The sequence below is a fragment of the Cupressus sempervirens genome, chromosome 9 (genome assembly GCF_028749045.1).
Source record: "Cupressus sempervirens isolate cs-2001-9-10 chromosome 9, ASM2874904v1, whole genome shotgun sequence".
Taxonomy (NCBI): domain Eukaryota; kingdom Viridiplantae; phylum Streptophyta; class Pinopsida; order Cupressales; family Cupressaceae; genus Cupressus; species Cupressus sempervirens.
The window spans coordinates 31,433,836-31,454,036 of record NC_143126.1 but is presented as its reverse complement, the minus strand read 5'-3'; the positions used below and the strand labels follow the sequence as shown (position 1 = coordinate 31,454,036).

General features: G+C 34.6%; 1 protein-coding gene across 2 annotated transcripts in view; it reads left to right on the top strand.

The window, feature by feature from the left end:
• TRS120 (transport protein TRS120) overlaps positions 1 to 20,201 on the top strand; it is a 129,522-nt gene that overhangs the window by 99,295 nt on the left and 10,026 nt on the right. For both annotated transcript variants that reach the window (XM_089798904.1, XM_089798903.1), the window contains 2 exons: positions 184 to 1,052; positions 18,388 to 19,383. In XM_089798904.1, the coding sequence (XP_089655030.1) occupies positions 184 to 1,052; positions 18,388 to 19,383 (1,865 nt within the window). The remainder of the gene's footprint in view (positions 1 to 183; positions 1,053 to 18,387; positions 19,384 to 20,201) is intronic.

The following is a 20,201-nucleotide window of genomic DNA, read 5'->3' as shown; positions in this document are numbered from 1 at the left end:
GAAGGTTTTTTTTATTGACACAAATAATCTTCAGAAACTAAACAGAGTGACACAACAGCTATCATCAAGAATCATACAAACTTGATTGCGTGTCATTTGTTAACTACAGCCCAATTTACTGGCACTATGCTTTTCATTACTGATTTTATGTGCATTAACTCTTCTCAACATTTTACCATATAGATTACATTCTATACCAATGCTTCCTCTGCAAATGGAAATTGTTAAGCGCAATCCAGGAAAGAAAGACTGGTGGTCTGGGTCTGCTCCTTCAGGTCCATTCATTTACACACCATTTGGAGAGTCAAGTGATGACAAGAAGCAGGAAATCATTTGGATAGTTGGTGAACCTGTTCAAGTATTAGTAGAGCTAGCAAATCCATGCACGTTCGAGTTAGCAGTTGAAAGTATATATCTGTCTCTTCCTTCAGAGAATTTTCAGGCTTTTCCTAGTAGTGTAATTCTTCCACCCAACACATCTCAGATAATATCTTTATCTGGAATTCCAATTTCTGTTGGTCCATTGTCAGTTGAAGGATGCATAGTTCGTTGTTTTGGTGTTATAACTGAACATCTCTTTGGAGATGTTGATGATCTTCTACTTGGAGCCGCACATGGCCTTATTTTGGCTGATCCTTTTCGAAGTTCTGGGTTTCCCAAGATCAGAAATGTACCTAACCAAAACATAACTGTAGTTCCATGCTTGCCTCTCTTGATTCCTCATGTGATTGGAGGAGATGTCTCAACAGTTCTTTATGAAGGGGAAATCCGAGATATCCAAATAGGTCTTGCAAATGCTGGTTCTGTTGCTGTGGTGGAGGCAAATGTTTCACTTTCTGGAAAACATCAAGACAATGTAATTTCTATTGGACACAATGTGCTGCAATCAGCACTTCCTTTGCAACCTGGTGCATCAGTGGTAATTACTGTAAGGCTACAAGCTGGGCAACTTAATTCGGAGACAGAAAATGTTAGTAATAAGATTATCTCTGGCAATGCTGGAAGGTCATCCAAGGATGGAAGCGGACCTACATTGGTGATTCACTATTCTGGTATGCACCCATATTCTATTATCTTATAACCATTTATATACACAGTTCCTTATTTTCTTAATTAAATTACATTATTGTTTATCAGGATGAGCATAACTTCCAAGAAAGTTGGAAGTCAATCTACTTGGCTCGGGCCTCAGTCAAAGCTAGAAATTTTGCATAGATATAAGATTGCAGGGAATATAAATTTACTCGGGATCTTATCTCAATATATATAGTCAACATCTTAATTCTTATGCATAGTTTCCAGCTAACTTCATTAAAGGAACATGAATTGTGTCTCAATCCATGGGCGCACATGCATGTGTGTGTGTATATATATATATATATATAGAGAGAGAGAGAGAGAGAGAGAGAGAGAGAGAGAGAGAGAGAGAGAGAGAGAGAGAGAGGTATGTGTCTATAATATATATATATGTGTGTGTGTGTGTGTGTGTGTGTGTGGAGAGAGAGAGAGAGAGAGAGAGAGAGAGAGAGAGAGAGAGAGAGAGAGACCCAAAAAGGCAATCAATCTTGAACAAAACATTTTCTCCAAAGGAATAAAAAAACTGAAGTCTGGGAAAAAAAGTCTCCTTAGTCATCTGCAATAGAATTTGAATTGAATCTCTATGTATGTGTGTGAAACAAGGAGAAAAGTGTATGCCAACATGTTAAAGTGATTTTAAACACCTTAATGTGAGAAATATCTTTACAAAGCATATTTGCACCAATAAAAGACATTTTCACTTGGAGATTCCCGCAAGAAAGGACATATCAAAAGAAATGAAACACTTGACAAAGGAACACAAAGATATATACTATCTTAGGAATTAATATGGTCAGCAATATCATATTGTCATCATTTCTCAGATGTGGTAGAACTAGAGGATTTTTGCATAAATATAAGATTGTAAGGAATATAAATTTACTTGGGATCTTATCTCAATATATATAGTCAACATCTTAATTCTTATGCATAGTTTCCGGCTAACTTCATTATAGGAACATGAATTGTGTCTCAATCCATGGGAGGCATGCATGTGTATGTGTCAATAATATATATATATATATATATATATATAGAGAGAGAGAGAGAGAGAGAGAGAGAGAGAGAGAGAGAGAGAGAGATCCTTGTTTATTTAGTCATGTACACTAATTTGAGTACCATCCCTGTTCCATAGTGGTATCTGCAGTCCTAATTTTGTCAGTTTGAACTACTGGATCTGATGCAATCTTGATTTTTCTAAAGTTTTGGAGATTAAAATTAAAGGGCGTTTACTAAGTAGTTCAATCTTGTTTTTTTAGAAGTTCTTGAATTGATTATTCTTCAATAGCTTTAAAGCTAAAAATCTTTTGATCTTAGTTAGTTGATGCAATGATGTCAAAGACAGAATAGGATAATGACAAATGTCGTAAATGTGAGAAAAACTGTCACTTTCAGCTGTTTTTGAAGATCGACTAGAACTTAAATAGATTGCTGAGTTTTAGCCGGGGACATGCAAGTTTCTGCAAGTTTATTGACTAGTTGACAGGTGAGTGCTATGCAGATCTTGGTGACAAGTTTTTGGCCCTTGGGTAGATGACTTGTTGCTTCTCTTGACCCAGGGTGCTTGTGAGGCAACCAGTAGCTTGCTGGATTCTTGTACTAAGTTTGAGTAAACTCTATTACAGTGTGGTAGACAAATGCCATGTTTCCCACTCAAGTGATCAAGTCCATCCTTATTTCCATGCTGATTTGGTTATCATTTAAAAAGTCAACTAGAAAGGAATGGACATCATGACTATCAATTTCAAGTCCATCCTTATTTCCATGCTGATTTGGTTATCATTTAAAAACTCAACTAGAAAGGAATGGACATCATGACTATCAATTTGCTTGACCTTTTGAATAGTTGACTGGAGTTACAAAGCCCTTGTAGTCATTACATTTTATAATATTGAAGTTTAGGCATTCTGAAATGTACACAGCCCTTCCTATTTTCTTTGCTATGCATTTGTCAGCTTTTGTATTAAATTCATTTGAAAATTGAAACAATGTTGACATGTATTATGAATCAATGGTCCAAAAAGCTTATCTGCTCTCATGGAAGACAAGAACAGGGCATGCCCTAGGGTGGAAGATAAATGGTTTCTTTTTAAATAGAACTGAGATTCACATAGGAAATTGAAGATTGTGCCCTTGCAAGCTAGAGGATTATGCCTTTTTCCTTTGTGAAAAGGCATAATTTATATGTTTATTTGAGTATAATCTATTACATTTTCAAATTTCCATTTGCAGGCTCATGATGAATGGTTAACAAGTTGCATACGTTTTATTGCATCTTTCTTGAATTGTGATACTCGATGGCTAAAATAGGGACTTGGTGCACACTATTATACATAAGCATTTCCATAAATTGTGTACAATGGTACTTTAACCTTAGAATAGTCTCAGATTTTTCTTAGATGTTACTTTGACGCTCCTGGTTCTTTTGTGTTTAGCCTCTAGGTAACACTTGCTGGGCATGGTACAATTTATGATTGTAAAATATGAGTTTTGAAATACTAGATTGTAAATATCTAGCTTAAAAGTTTGACATCCTTTGTACTACTGCCAGCCAGCTACTGCAGTGAAGAAAAACATATTCTTTTGAGCATTTGCTTTTACCAAAGAACCAAACTCAGAATTGGCAAGGCCTACTCGACTCGTGAATCAGCTATGAATCGGCAAAATGAAAAAACCCTTGAAATTTAGAGATTTTAACAATTTGAAACTTATTTCATGCACCCTTTAATGAATATAACTTAAACACGCTATATTATCATCAAACAGAAGCTAACATACATAAGCAAGGAACATGAATGATAAATCCATCGCATACTAGAATGTAAATTTTGGTTGAAGGAAATATAAAACATAATCATTTGACGTAGATATATAGAATTATAAATGTTGTCAAATCATAAATGTATGTAAAATCCATGAAAGTTTGAAACCAATGACATCAAATGTTCCATGAAACACGTATCTATAACAGTAAAGTGTAAAATTGTAAATAGTAACACTGTAACTTTGAATCAGAGTAGGTTGATATCTTTACTTCTAATTGTTGGAAAAATTCAATTCTTTGGATTTTGTTAGTGCATTGAATTATCTTTCCATTGGTTTTGACCTCATGTTAAGTGCCTTTGTATTTGAGGAGAAATGGTGAGTCCCAGTGCAAAAATTCATTGAAAATTAATGACTGTAATTTTTATGGCTTTGATAATATGATATATGATATATCTAATCTAATGAAAGGTTTTAAATGCAGCATATGATTGAAAGAGGTTAAGGAGGATCTAATTAATCTTCTAAGAATGTTTGAGCTCATGTTATGTTCGATCAAGGAAGGTATTCTCAAAGTTATTTGTAACTATATATCTTATGTGTTTCCGAAACGCCAATATCTGCTGACTGATTGAACAATAAAAAATTTAAATAATCATAAATCATAATCGAGTTGCAACCAAAAAAGCCGAGTCATGAGGCACATAACTCGGTAATTTAGGTAAAAATCACCCAAAATCACCTAACTCAGCGATTCATGGCAATTTCTTGCAAAAAATCGCAGAGCTGATTCAGTGAGTCTGTAAGAAATGATAATATTGAGCAAGGAATGAGAAACAATCCAAGTAAGTTAAGTGTGAAACAATGTTACCATAAGATAAGCAAAATCCAAGAGCATACACCAAGATGATTCAACAATGGAGACAAGGATTTATAAGGGGAAAGCAAAGAAAACCCCTTGTGAGTATTATGAATGAAGGCAAACGCCTAGAGAAGAGAGAGAGAGAGTGTTGGAGCAAAAGTAGCTCAATACAATAACATCAAGTGCTAAGAGTGAAGAATAAAGGAGGAGGAACATCTCTTATATAGAGATGAGAAAGGAGTTGCATTTGTAACTCCCATTTCTATGAATGCCACATTCATAATAGGTGTGTGCAAAGTGTCACAATCCTCTTAAGGAGGATAAACTAAATAAAGAAATAAACAAGAGTTGTCCTTACATGTGGAATAAAGGACAAACAATGACATGTCCTCCACATGTGTACAAGAGGACAAACTACATTTAGGGACCCTTGGAATATCCCAATTAATACATCCAAGGAAAGATTAACCTTTCTAACAGAGTCAGAAAAAATCGGCCAGCTCAAGCTGAATCACTGAATCGCTTGAATTGGATGGATTACAACGATTCTCGTTTCTTTGGTTTCTATAGAAAGTCTGATTTTGAATGATGAGGGTAGATTAGGTGTTTGATTGCAATTTAGAGGTAGTGCTTACTGAATACAAAGGATATTCTGCAGAAGCAAAATGTATTATATGAATAGGTTTAATGATATGTATCTTTAAAGTCCCCCTTTTGGGATTGCCCTAATTTTTGCCCTAGAATCTCAAATTTCATTAAAATAAGAGTTATAAGACAGTTAGTTTATCATAAATTTAAATGCCTTTTGACAAGATAAATCCTGATTTTGGTCTCGCAATCACCAAATAGGGAACAAGTGCATAAATACAGCTGACTATATTGTTAGTGTAATATATTCTGCCTTAAGCATTATAAAATGATAATCCAAACTTAATATGATCTTAATCTAGAGCTTAGGTAACAATTTCTAATGCATAAAAAATAAATTCAGTTAGGGCATCTAACGGCCAATGGACTATCCTTCACAAATAGTACCTTTATATGATGTAAGCCATGCACATTCCACCACAGGCCTTATTCTTGCATTTATATGATGTAGCATGGTTCATTCCACCACACGACTTGACAATCTTGTGAGTTATTAATCAAATGCAGTTGCAATATAAATACACATGGTACTCTGCCTAAGTTACAAATTTCTTGTCTAATTATTACAGACTGATGAATATGATTACGTCATATATATTGCAAACAAAATATATAGAGCTTTATTCCATCATATATATTGCATATAAAATATTAAAATGTATACAGTCTAATCTAAGTGCAGCTCATAAATATCAGATTTATTCAGTTTGTATGAGTTACTATTGCATAGTGAAAAATGTAAATACCATAGCGATCTGCCTAAATCCATATGTCCATATATCAATTGAATAAACAATTATCTAATAATTGATCTGATGCATTTTATCCTAGATGGAGTCTGTAATAAGAAGTGACAGGTATTAATCTATGCGTATTTACTATTTAGTGATGAGCAGTAGTAATTATGATACCGTGAATATTACCTCAGGTACTCACATCAGATATCGCAGGTAAAAATGAATTGTCATTTATCTTCTCTGATGATTGCTGTTTGTACCTCCCTTCCTCTTTTATTGTGATCCTATATCTGTGCTGGGTTATATTGATCTGATTGTCTTCTCACTCTTATTCTCCTTGCTGTCAGTACATTTCTTCCTTTTACCTTGCTCCTTTATGTATGTTTTGCTTATACTGATCTGATTTTTTCTTACTTATTATTCTTTCTCTGCCGGTGATGCAAATAAGGCATTCTAAATTTTTTCTGGACAATCCATTATTGATTTAAAATGTTGCAATGACTAAAAGACTATCTGTAATATCTCAGAGGAATATTTTTTTTTTCCAATTTGTCTCTCACAGTGATTTTCAGAATATAAACAGATATTTAAAAGAAAATAAATCCAGCAAATGAACCAGTACATGCTCATTAAAATGCTCAGTTTTAAACAACTTCAGATTGCTATTGTATTTATAATAGTGAGCAATACAATAACGTAATGTTCTCCAATCTTAAATACAAGAAAGACAATTAGATTGGACAATAAAGGTAAGTGTAAGAACAATTGAGACACCTAGTGTGACGTCTCCATGGATAATGGGTTCTCGTCCACTATCTTCCAACTAGAGGGTTTCTGCCCTGAAAGCTGGCTGAAGCTGAACTTCCAATTCTTCAAGAGAAGAAATCTGTGAAATGAGACCAATATCCAAGCATACTCAAAATAAACTTCTTTTAAGGACCCAACCTGCGACTCTTCAGTTTTCGCATTCCTCTCCTTGTCTTCTTGCCAATTCGACTCTTATTAACCCATTTTACTATATTAAATTTGACTTTAATAGTTCTGCATTGAGTCCTCCATAAGTCAATAGTAATATATTTTTGGGTTAGGAAAAGGGGACATTATAGTCTTCCCTCCTTGAGATCACTTGCTGTCAAGATATCACGAGTCTGTGAACCAATATCAGGATTCCGTATCAATCTGTAGACAATTCTATAGCCCAATTTGAAACCACATCCTGCCACACTGTGAAGCAAGGTGTCCAAATGCAACTCTTTTTTCAATAATATCCATGGATCCCAAGTTAAACTGAGAAATACTGCTGCACCTGCTAGTTGCTTTCCTCAGAACACAACGACATCAAGTCTCAGATAGTGAAGCAACTCATCACAGTCCACATAATGCAAAGCGTACATCCTGTTAACTCATGGATCCCAACTCATCCTATCGACATGATCTTGGGTGTAGAATAGATGCCTGGTGAACCACCAACCTCCTGAATCAACCAACTGAACAAAAAGATGCCAAACACACCCCCCACATTCATGGAAACCGACTCATCAGGTCTTAAAATGTTGCTGCCATAGCTTGGATCAGCATCAAGAATGTTAAGAATGTCATCACTGTGGCAATGAACTGGAAAGGTAAAAATCTCATATGGAATATCCCTGGAGTAAAAATGACTTCATAGGTCTGCATACAACTCAATACTCCTTGTAGACCATGCTAATTCTGAAAATATAATGATAAACCAAGCAGGACAACTACTTAATACTGAAGAAGGCATAGAGATAAAATCGCCAACTACTAAACAAATAATTGCTATCTCATGAAGACTCGGTGACAAATCTCTAGATAAATTGTAGGCATCATTAGAACATGTTAAGGACAATTTTGAATTTTCAGCTCCCCCATAAGTATCATCACTCAAATCCTCATCTTCACCAAGGAAGTGCTCATCGCCACACAATATTTCAGGGCTAGTATCGCTCGGTTCATCTTCTTCTTCTCAGTTTTGTGAAGGCATATTACTGCTGTTGTAAAAATCAGAGTCTAACTTCATGCTCGTTGTTTCGATCTTCATTAGCATAACATGCCTCATTAGGATGGAGAATGGTGGAAACATTGTGCTTACTTTCATGCTCACAAGCGGTATTAATTTCTTCAACAATCTTCATCATCTCCATAGTATATTTAATTAATAATTTAATAAATAAATATATGAACTTTAAAATTATTTAAATAAAAAAATAATTACTCATAATTTATTGATTTATGCAAAACTATTCAATTAATAAATAAATATATGAACTTTAGAGAGTCTAACGATTACTCATAAGGCTTCTAAATATTTTTGGCAGTATTTAGAGAGTTTGACAACTATACTAAAGTCAACAATCGTTGATTTTGCATGAAAATAATGTTTTGGAACTCGTCAATCCAACTAACCTGCTAATTTTTTGCCATTTTCGGAGTAATTGACAATGTCTTGCTTTATGAGTCAATGATGATTAAATATTTGAAATGCATATAATGATCGATGAATGGCAGAATAGGTCACCAAATCATGTGTTGTGTGCAATCGTTTTGCCTTATTCACATATAGAGATTGACAACCTAACATTTATAATGATTTTTTATGTGCCCCGCAATAAAAATTTGCGAAAAAAATGAATCATATGGTCAACATGACTGTTTGAAGGTCACATTTCGGCTTTTCTCATCCTGATGATGGATCATGGAGTGTGACTTGAAACGTTGATGTTAAATATTCACACACAATCAAATCCCTGAAATTATCTGTCATCAAATAGCAAAAGCGAAATGTGTAAATTCCACACAGATTTCCTTTTGTCTCTCATCCATTTGAGTTTTTCCACATAAGGTCTTCAATGTATTCATGAGACTCATCTATCCTTGTTAAAACTTGTACAACTCTCTCCTCTACGACCAACATTCTTTCCTTCAAATCTTGAAGGATAAGAGCTTTAGTTCAAATACATCCAAGGTGGATGGGTTGTCATATATTAAATTTTCTGATTTATTGTGAACTGTGAGAACATTATCTGCATCAAACTTCATTAAGTCTCTAGAAGATGTCATGCAATCTTTATGTGGCACATATAGAACAACATTATGATCATCTATGGAATCCTCAAAGGAGTTTCTCTCCTTGCCAATACAGATCTGCAAATCACCAATAAAAAGTTTTGAATACTCCTCACCTTTGTTGACTGGTTCTTCCTCCGCATTATCCCCCTTGGCTGATTGGGAACCATTAACCTTTGTGTTTTTATCACGCCTGGTAAGGCATATATTCAGAGTTGTATCTTTAATCTACTCCTCATAAGTCATGACACTATCTTCATCTGAAACTTTTCCTTTATCATCCCTCAGCTGCAAGGTATCCTCTTCCTTAATAATATCACAAATATGTTCAAGTGTCCCGACCTCCTAACATGGGAAGCAAATCTGCTGTTCCCTCTTCTGGTTTTACTTTTTGTTGGAGATCCTGAAACCTGCAACTCCACTGCATTTAATCCTTCTTCATCCTCCTGTTGTTTGTACTTCTCAATTTTTGGCTCACATTGCTTAAACACCTTGTTGACCAATTTATAAGCAATTTTTGAAGCCTTTTGTTCTCTATTTGAAATTGCTAACATCTGTAGAAGTGTCTGGAAATGAGCATTACTCTCATTAATTGTTATAACCAGTTTTCCATGGCAGAAATATCATCTGCATTATGTTCTTTCTTGATTGTGCCTAAGAAATGTTGACACATGGTATGTATCAAATCATACAATCCTAAGACAAGTCGTTGACTACACAATCTGATTTATGCAAATAAATTTAGTATGACAACCCATCTAGAGAAATGATAACTACTGACATCCCTAATATTTTGAAATTTATCAACGATTAACTTAAGTATCTCCTTCATTATGTCTTCCTCAAAGGTTTTTGAGGATGCTAAAATTCTTTTAACCTCCATCAAACAAAAAGTAACTTGCCGTTTAACCTTGCCAGCTTTATGTTTCAACTACTTGTGTTTTTTTAATGGCCTTACTATAGGAATAAGAGCAATCTGTAAAAACTCAGGGGGTGATTGCTCGACCATACTTAAACACCCTTCCGTTTAATCAAAGTGATGAGAGTATGTTCCTTTGTTTGTGGCTCGAACTCCAAATTACTACCTATTTCATAAAGTACTTTGGCCAACCTGTTTTTTGATGCCATTTTTGAAATTTGTGAATCTGATGCCACTAAAGTTTGCACTTTTGACTTTTGTTTTTTCTCATAGGAAATTCATCAAATAGTTTGCATTCAATCTGATAATAATAGCTTACAGGGTCTGACCATTTCACTCACAAACTGTTGTTTCAATACATAACATTCTTATGAAGTACTAAAGTAAAACCATATTCACTTGTGCATACAAGAGTTCCAGGGATGCTATCAATATATCTCAGAATTGTAGATTTGATTGAGTCAAAGCAATACTTGAAACTCAAACAAAAGACAACCAGGTTACTGTAGCTTGAAAATTATCCTTATCTTCTCACAAACATGGTTTGTTAGTTCCTCCCAAGTATGGACCACACGGGTTCTCAGATTATGAGTAGTAGTCATCTGAAAATGTCAACACCCTGCATAATGATTATTAGAACCAGTGGATTTGGTTAAACAAAATGACACTATTGTTGTTGAATGCCAAATTTACTTTTCCATTCCCTTAAAAGCAGAATATAAAAATCTAAGGTATTCAGAAAGTTATCCAACTGAGTAAAGTTCAAAATGTGATGCAAACGTTTCTCGCATTCATTTGAGAAGAAGAGTAAATACAACTAGTGAGACCAACAACCTTGAAGCTAATGGGAAATGCTTAAACCTGAACACCCATAGTGCAATTACTTGTGTCATGATCAAAGAGGATATGGTGCCAACACAAAAAAAGTAAACCAAAGAAGTCCAAAAAGTAGCACTTTAGGAATTTCTCCAACTTCTTTTGAGAAAACTATGCATAATAGTCCCTGGATGACAACCCCCTCCTAGTACATTTGGCTTGAGAGTGACTTCGTTCAGAGGGAAAAAAGTGATGGCTGACCGTGACACTTCCTTTACCAAATAGTTAGTAATGTCGTTCCAAATTGTTAACAGAAAGGGCCAAGCTCAACAGGAATTAGAAACGACATGACCTTTTTTCCTGGTACATTTTACAAACTTAGATAATGTCAGAGTTTTTTTAAGAAGTAATTCTCCTATTGGAGTTGTGATTTTTCTAGAGCAACAGAGTGTCACGTGCTAGAGTTGACTCAACCTCCAAAAACCCATGTAATACAAAAATTCCTTTGCTTCATGTTTGGGTACCAACGGACATCTGCAAGTTACAAATCCCATATGGTCACTGGTTGCATTAGGAAATCTATTTCATGTAATTGTTTCTTCTTTCCTCCTTGTTGACCTCTGTCCGAAGATTCCTGGATACTGTCAAGGCTCTACGCTGTATGCAATCAAATCAGCCAACATTGGCGTTACATTTCTAAATCAATAAAATCAAATTTGATTTTTATTCCAAATGGGTATTGCTGGCAAAACCCCTTGAAAGAAACGTTTTTTTGCAAAACTTCGACAACACAACAAACTTTGTGATTATATTTGCCAGTTAAATCTTTGCTCAAAAACTATAATGTTTGAATATTATAACACCTTAGTTATTCAAAACAAAGTCTCAAGATTATTTTGTGAGTATCGGTATTAGATATGAAATGTTATATTATTGGGTGCCACCATATCATTATTGGATATTCAATGAACTTGCGACCTTGTACAATTTATGGTTAGAGTGTATATATATATATATATATATATATATATATATATATATATATATATATATATATATATATATATATATATATATATATATATATATATATCCGCCCAACTATAGACACTTCTGTTGAAGTTTAACAATTTGCGGGCAATAATTAAGAACTTGGAAAATATTGATTAATTTTCTCATCTCTTGCTCGTGTAGCAGTACTTGTACTACAGAGCGATTCCTACCTCATGTCAATACTTCTTCCAAAATATTGTCGTGTCTCTCTCGAGTCGTCAATGACATTGTAAGATAGCAACTTCAATTGTTTTCATGGTATTTATGTTTCTCATTGCTAATCAATATTACCATGAATGTCCATTTCCGGATGGCACTCTTTCAATCTTCTAGCTGAAACAGTCTATGGTTGCTTGTGGGCATCTAAATCTGATTTATGCTGAAAAAACCATCCATTTTCCATCTTAGCCCAACACATATCAGTAATAGCTTTGGAAAATGTGACCCATACTCTTGATACTTTGGAGTTATTTTGCTCAATTTTAGGATCACCCTAATCCGCATGACACGGCCTAACTCTCACCCACTTGAATCCCATGGGAGTGGAGAGAATGAAGAGCAGACGATTATACTGATAGGGGGGGTGAATCAGTATGATAACAATTTTGCCAATTTAAAACTTTGATTCAAACAATAACTTCAAATGCTGAAATAAACAATTATCCACTTGAACCCAATGCGGGAGAAAACCATGACAATAAATGCTTTTATATAAACTTGTTCTTTTGCAATAGATTTGTAGTCTCCAGAAGCTACGACCTCAATGTTTATGAGCACCGACTCACTGGAAGCTCCGACTCCCCCACTTCACAGGTTCCGACCTACAGGAAGCTCCAACTCTCTCTACTCGTCTTCGTGAGCATCGACCCACTGCACACAAACTTCTCTTCCACTTTGATAATGTTGCTTTGCTCAATTGGTGATGGATACTTTAACACATATATTCGCTTCTTAAATTCTATCTTCTCTTCTATATACTTATCTTCAAACTGATATTTATCTCTGCTTAAATCTACATTCACATCTGCAATTATCCTTCTGTATATTGTCTCCAGCAACCCTTCTTATTTAACTTTTCTTTTATTAGACTTACATCCACTCACACTCTTCTATTTTTTTACGCACATCCCATTGATTTCTTCTTTCTTTATTATTTCTCCCTCTCTATGCTTTAATCTTCTTCTTGTCTACCACACACTTCAGTATTCTTCAACTTTTCATATTCTCACACCCATTTTCAAATGAGATCTCTATTATTATTATTTATACTTTTTCCCATTCAAAGATTGTGACTTTTCAAGTAGGTTACATCCCTTCAAAACGAAATTAAGTCTTCATTTAATTGAAATGCTTGTTATTCGATTAATCAAAGCTTTGACTTACAAACTCATATTATATTGTGTCATCGATAGATATTTGTTTCCATAGCTTTAGTTGCCATAAATCTCAATCTATATCTTACTTGTTGGATTGCATATTACTTAAGATTTACATTGCCAAACGGTGCCAAATAATTGATTTGTCTTAGTAATAATGTCGGCATGGCTTCTACATATCGCACTTCAGATTATCATGAGTTCTCTCTTTTTATATTCAGTTCTGAAATCAACGCGTACATAGTCTTTTCTATTTTTATTATTAGCCCTTAAATGCATATAACATCTCTCTTTGATGACGTCATTTTTACTTCCAGCTGCATGAACATATATTAATATTCTTTTTGACCATGTCATCTTTCACGATACGTTTGTTGCTTAACTTCAGTATTATCGTGAATTTTATCATTGTCAGTATTATCGTGAATTTTATCATTGTTGCTATTTGTACTGGGTGGTTTCTATTCATACTCATCATTAACTGTTCATATCGCTGTTCTATATTCCAGTATTACTGCTGTTCCTTTTTGACTATCCTTGTCTTCAATAGGCCTCAATGTGTCGTCTTTATATCATGGAATGGTTATGTGGCTTCATCGTAACTTTCAATATAATAACCTCTTTTTCTCTTTATCCCTGTCTACGGTGTTTCTTATTTCCTTCAGACTTTGTCTTGCTGGTGTCTTCATCGCTTATTTTGTATTTTCTTATTCATTCGTAGGTGACAAGCTATATTTCTTTTAATATCGATCGGTTGCTCATGCATATATCACTATTTTCTACTCCCTCAAAGGGCTGCTTGTAGATTTGACAAATTATACTTGATTCTTCAAAACTGACTCCTGCCGATGCCTTCTCTATTTAATTATGTGAACTGATTCTCTTGTATCAATTGTTTTGGCTAGTCAAAGATTTAAAGTTTAATGGATCTTGGTGGAGACATATCAATTATATTTCAGTCTGATTTAGTGATTTAGCAGACTTCTATATTCCTTATTGAGTGCTTGACTTCTCAATTATATATATGTTCTTAATGCAGTAATATTTGTTCTGATCTGAGATCTGTATGCCACTTTGATTGATACCAACTTCCATCCATCTCACACATGCCTTTGACATCAATGACAATACTTCCATCAGAGAAGTTAAGCATGGAGTTAGTACTAGATACCTTGGGGTTCCGTTTGGAATTGGAGTTTCACTTAAACATATATGGAAGTGTTTCTTATCCAATTCTGAAAGAAAACTCGTGAATTGGACCAATAGATTCCTCTCTATGGCTGGTAGAATTCAAATTTCTAATAGAATCCTAATTGCTAGCCATGTGTACATCTCATCTTGCTGGCTACCTTCTAAAGGCTGCTATAATAGCTAACACAACTAATTTGCAATTTTCTTTGGGTGAAATGGGGAAACAAAAAAGGCCAGCTCATTACTTCATGGTCTCATTGTATTTAGCCAAAACATAAAGGCAGTTTAGGTATTATTGATCCCTACACCCAAGGTATTTGTCTCTCTACAAAATGGATTGTTAGGGCCTTGGATGGGGATGCTCCTTGGAAGCATTTGATTTGCCATCGAATACAAACTGCTTCACCTGGCTTATCTTGGCACTTGGTGAATTAGATGGATAAGATTTTACTTGCTCCTTACTTCAAAATGCACGGTTCGCCTCCTTTTAACTTCATTTGGAAAGCTTGGCAGATAACTTCTAAAAAATTATCCTAGTATGATCAATCCTTGAGTAATGGTCTAAGTTTTGCTTCTTCTTCTATTTGGTGGAACCATCTTGTTCAGTTCGATAATGCCCCACTTGCTTTGAATAGATGTCTTAAAGGTAAACATTTTCTTAAGAGAGGCATCCAAGTTTTTCGGGACCTTTGCGATCAGGTTGGCTTCAACTGGAAAACATGGCAGCAACTCAGAGTTCAATATAAGTTATCTCGTGCAGATAAATCTCCTCTCCTTCACATTCAAAGACTTGTCCCGCCTGAGCTATTTGATCTGCTGTCAACTCCCTGCCATGATAATTTTCTTGCAGACTGGAAATGGCCTCATAATTGAAACTTTCATGCCTTCCCACTTAAAGCAGTTTATAGACAAATCCTTCCAACCTGCTCCCTCTCAACTCGTCTTAATCGTAAGTGGCATTGCAGGTTTAGTCAATCAAAATGGAACAAGCTAAGTGCACTTATTTGGTCATCCAAAGCTGAAGCTCAAGCCCGATTAACAGCTTGCAAGATTCTTAATGTCAAAGTCCCTTCTGGTGATCATCTCTCTTTCTAATCTCCAGCTCCTTCATGTCCACTCAAGCATGCTTTTTGGTACTGTGCTCATGTTCAACGCTTGTGGGAACCCCTTTCCACTAACCTTCCCTCTGTTTTTACGCCTTGGACATGGAGAGTTGCATTGCTTGGGCTGTCCAAACACCTAAACATCATATCTCAGACTTTCAGGCATGTTATTTTAAAAAACATTTGGAAATTTTGTTGCCTAGTAGCCTTTTCCCACACCTTTTACTCTGTTCACTTGGAAGCTATGATTATATGTGTGAATCTTGCCCCTCATCTTACTCTTTTGCAGTCCTCAATTCATACCATCCCTGACCTTGTGACCCTTCTAGGTGAGATTATCGCTCTTCCAAATTGCTGATTTTATGCAGCGTGGCAGAGGTGGATGTGGACTTCTTCTCGGTGGTCTTGGTGGGAGAAGGGTGATCACCCAGCTGTAAAGTTTTTTTGTGACAGGATACAGACAAGTTTTCTTTTTTATCAGTAATTTGTCTCACTTTGCAACGGTGGCTCCTTTTTGCTCCAGCAGGCAGAAAGATGCTAGTCAAAATGTATCAGCAATTGGTTATACTTTCCAGCTACTATTTTTTGTTGCTGTTATTTCAAATGCTGTAATGAATCCTTGTAGCTGTATGCTGTTCTATAACATTGCTGTTGGTTGCTCATCTTTTTTTTGTAAAATTTATTTTTTTTGTATCTTTTTTTATTCAATTAAAAAAAAAAACTTTTAGGGCAGAGATTAATGAAATTCTACCTTTTCTGGTTCCAAACGATCTTGAAATCTTGACCCTAGACCTTTTTCGCTCAGAGCTAATAATAAGTGCCCAGAATAATAAAAATCTTGAAGCTGTTCAAAATATAAGTTCGGCTCTTATGAGTTCAAAGCCATTTTAAAATTCAAAGATTATCTTCTTCCAATCAATTATTTTGATGTTACTAAGCACTGTAGTAATGTTATTTCTATTACTTGTGAAACCTCACCAGTTGGCAGGATCGATGCTCTGATACCACTGTAATATCTCGGATGGATTTTTTTTCCAATTTGTCTCTCATAGTAATTATCAGAATATAAGTAGATATTTAATACAAAATAAAACTAGCAAATGAACCAGTAGATGCTCATTAAAATATTCAGTTTCAAATAACTTCAGATTTGCTATTGTATTTTGATAACCACCAATATAATAACGTAATGTTTTCCAATCTTAAGCACGAGTCAGATTGGACAAGAAAGATAAGTGTAAGCACAGGTGAGACACTTGGTGTGATGTCTCCATGGACAATGGATTTTCGTCCATTTTCTTTCAGCTAGAGGGTTTCTATCCTCAAAGCTGGCTGAAGCTGAGCTTCCAATTTTTCAAGAGATGAAATTTGGAAAACAAACCAATATTCAAGCATACTCAAAATGAACTCCTTTTAAGAACCCAACCCATGACTTCAGGTTTCCAATTCCTCTCCTTGTCTGCTTGCCGATTTGTTTCTTATTAACCCCTCTTACAATATTAAATTGACTTTAATAATTCTGTATTAAATTCTCCATAAGTCGATATTAACATATATTTGGTTTGGTGTGATAATTCTGTAATGTCCCAGAAAATGGGACACTACACTATCACTTGTCTTGCATCTGTGCTGGACCAAGTCCTTTGATTATTTAATTTTCCCTTCGTTAATCATTATTTCTCTTAGCAATACTTAGGCTTTGTAGTTGAATTGGTTAGCGCATTAAGATTTAAATTAATATATATTTGTTCATATTATATTAAGAAATGATATAATATTATTTATTTATAATTGTATAAATTATATCTTTATTTATATTTTACTATTAATATTAAGATATAATATAAGATCAATTATTGATTATTATATCTTTATTTATATGGTATTATATTATTAATATAAAGAGTTATTTAATTATTAATTATTTTTTCATTTCCTTCTGTTTTATATTTTAATTTATTATTGTTATTTACTATTAAATATTATTTCTGAGAGGGGACATCACAGTAGCGATATGTATGTGTTGAACAAACCTTTAAACCTTGTAAAGGATTTGTTAATTTGTTCACTTTCTCTCTTATTTGTAATTATAAATATTTTTCATTAGATAGCTATTGAGATGCAAAATTTGCTGTTTAAGTTTTATAGACTTTGAAACCTATATCTGCAGTTACGAGATTTCCACAATCCATGAATTATGCAACTGTTTTTCTGGGCCAAGATTGCGTAGAAAGTTTTTAATCATCAACGTTTCGGATCATACTCCATGATCCATCATCAAGATGAGAGAGTGTAAGAATGTCATTGTGTAGAAAGTTTTTAATCATCAACGTTTCAGATCATACTCCATGATCCATCATCAGGATGAGAGAGTGTAAGAATGTCTTAGAAACTTTTTAATCATCAACGTTTCAGATCATACTCCATGATCCATCATCAGGATGAGAGTGTAAGAATGTAAAGATCATGGAGTATGATCCGAAATATTGATGATTAAAAACTTTCTACACAATCTTGGCCCAGAAAAACAGTTGCATAACCTATATCTTGCAGTAAAACCTTTTTTCAAGAAAGTTTCAATCGGTATCTTACATTTGCATTTTATTGTTCTTGGTCTGCCTGTCACAAAATAATGTAAAGTTGCACTTATAGTGTAGGAATGTTGGTTCTAATGAAATACCGACTTGCATTGTAATTGATATGAACATTTATTTTAGCATCACGATGCATATTACCATCTTGTGTTGTTTGACAGGAACATTGATGCAAGTGGGAGATGATTTACCGACTGATGCTGTTGCTTTCCCCCCCGGTAGACGTCTGGCTCTACCATTGCAAATACGTGTTATTCAGGGATTGTGTTTGGTGCAGGCTCGCTTGCTTTCAATGGAAATTCCAGCACAGATCAATAGAAGCCTTCCGAGCCCAAGTACTGTAAGTGATACAGATCTTCATAGTTGCATGAAAATAGAAAATACTGCAGATAGCTTGGTAAAGATTGACCCATATAGAGGAAGCTGGGGCCTGCGCCTCCTTGAACTTGAGCTCCGAAATCCAACAGAAGTAATATTTGAGATAATGGTCCAGATTCAGAGAAGCAATAAAGAAAATGGAAATATAGAGCCAGAAAATGAAGGAGAAGCGGCAGAATGCATCTATCCAGCCACAAGAATTGATAGAGATTATGCGGCCAGAGTTTTAATACCTCTAGAGCATTTCAAGCTACCAGTTCTCGATAAATCTTTTTTTGGAATAGAAGCACAAGGAAAGGAAGGTTCTACAGGTAAACTATCAAGTAATGCAGAGAAACAAACAAAGGCTGAATTGAATGCAACCATTAAGGATTTGACTTCTAGAATACAAGTAAAATGGCAGTCTGGAAGAAACAGTTTTGGAGAACTGAACATCAAGGATGCAGTTCAAGAAGCATTACAAACATCTATTATGGATATTTTATTGCCAGATCCTTTGACTTTTGGTTTCAGGGTTGCAAATAATCATTCTTCTGACAGCAATATTCACACTTTGCCAGAATATAATATAAAACCCATCCTAGCTGAGGGGGATAACTCTTCAGTCTTTCACAAGTGTCAAACAAAAGGATCTATATTTGCACATGAGTTAACATCTTTGGAAGTTCTTGTTCGCAATAACACAAGAGAGGCAATCAGGATGATCTTAAGCATCACTTGTCGAGATGTAGCAGGAGAGAACTGCTTTGATGGTAGCAAGGCTACTGTTCTTTGGGCTGGTATGATTCCCAAACTCTTCATCCTCCATATAGATGATTGCATGAAGGTTAATTGATACTTGTTTTTTTATCGCCCGCCAATTTTCTTTCTATTTATACCTTGACTTTATACAACCAGATATTAATCATTGATACTGTAAGGGATTCATTGCAATGATTGCTAAGTTGCATTGACTAATTTTAAATTACCCAATAAGAATGGAAATAATTACCAAAACTGTTTTTAGAAGTATTTTATGGTATTTTTCGGCACGACAATAGTTATAATAATCCTAATTCAGTTTGATGAATAGGAGTTGACTCCAGTGTTCTGGAAGTAGTTTATGGTATTTTCAGTTAAGGCAAAAGTTTTAACAATCCTTATTCAGTTTGATGAATGAAGTTCACTCCAGTGTCTTACCCTGGATTGTAGGATTCTATTCTCCTATGTATCCTTTTTCCCCCTTTTAAAACAAATATGGCTATATTAGACAAGTGCCACTCAAACAACACCTTTTTTTAATACAATAAATTATATAGTTCTCTTGTGAACTCTCATAGCATATGATATATCCACAATTTTTTTTTAAAATAAAAAAGCCATCAACGGACAAAATTCAATATCTCACTCCCTTGTTACTTTCATTGATAACATAATAATTATTTGTGACTTGTACGTTGCTTGCCGTTCTTTCAGTTTTCCAATATTTGTTAACGAGTGCTGTTCTAGCCATACATCCATCTTGTCATTTAAAATATTACAAACTTTCCTTATCCAAATTTATTTTTGTTACTTTACTAGATAATTTGTGATTTGGACTGCATTTTGCATGGTCATC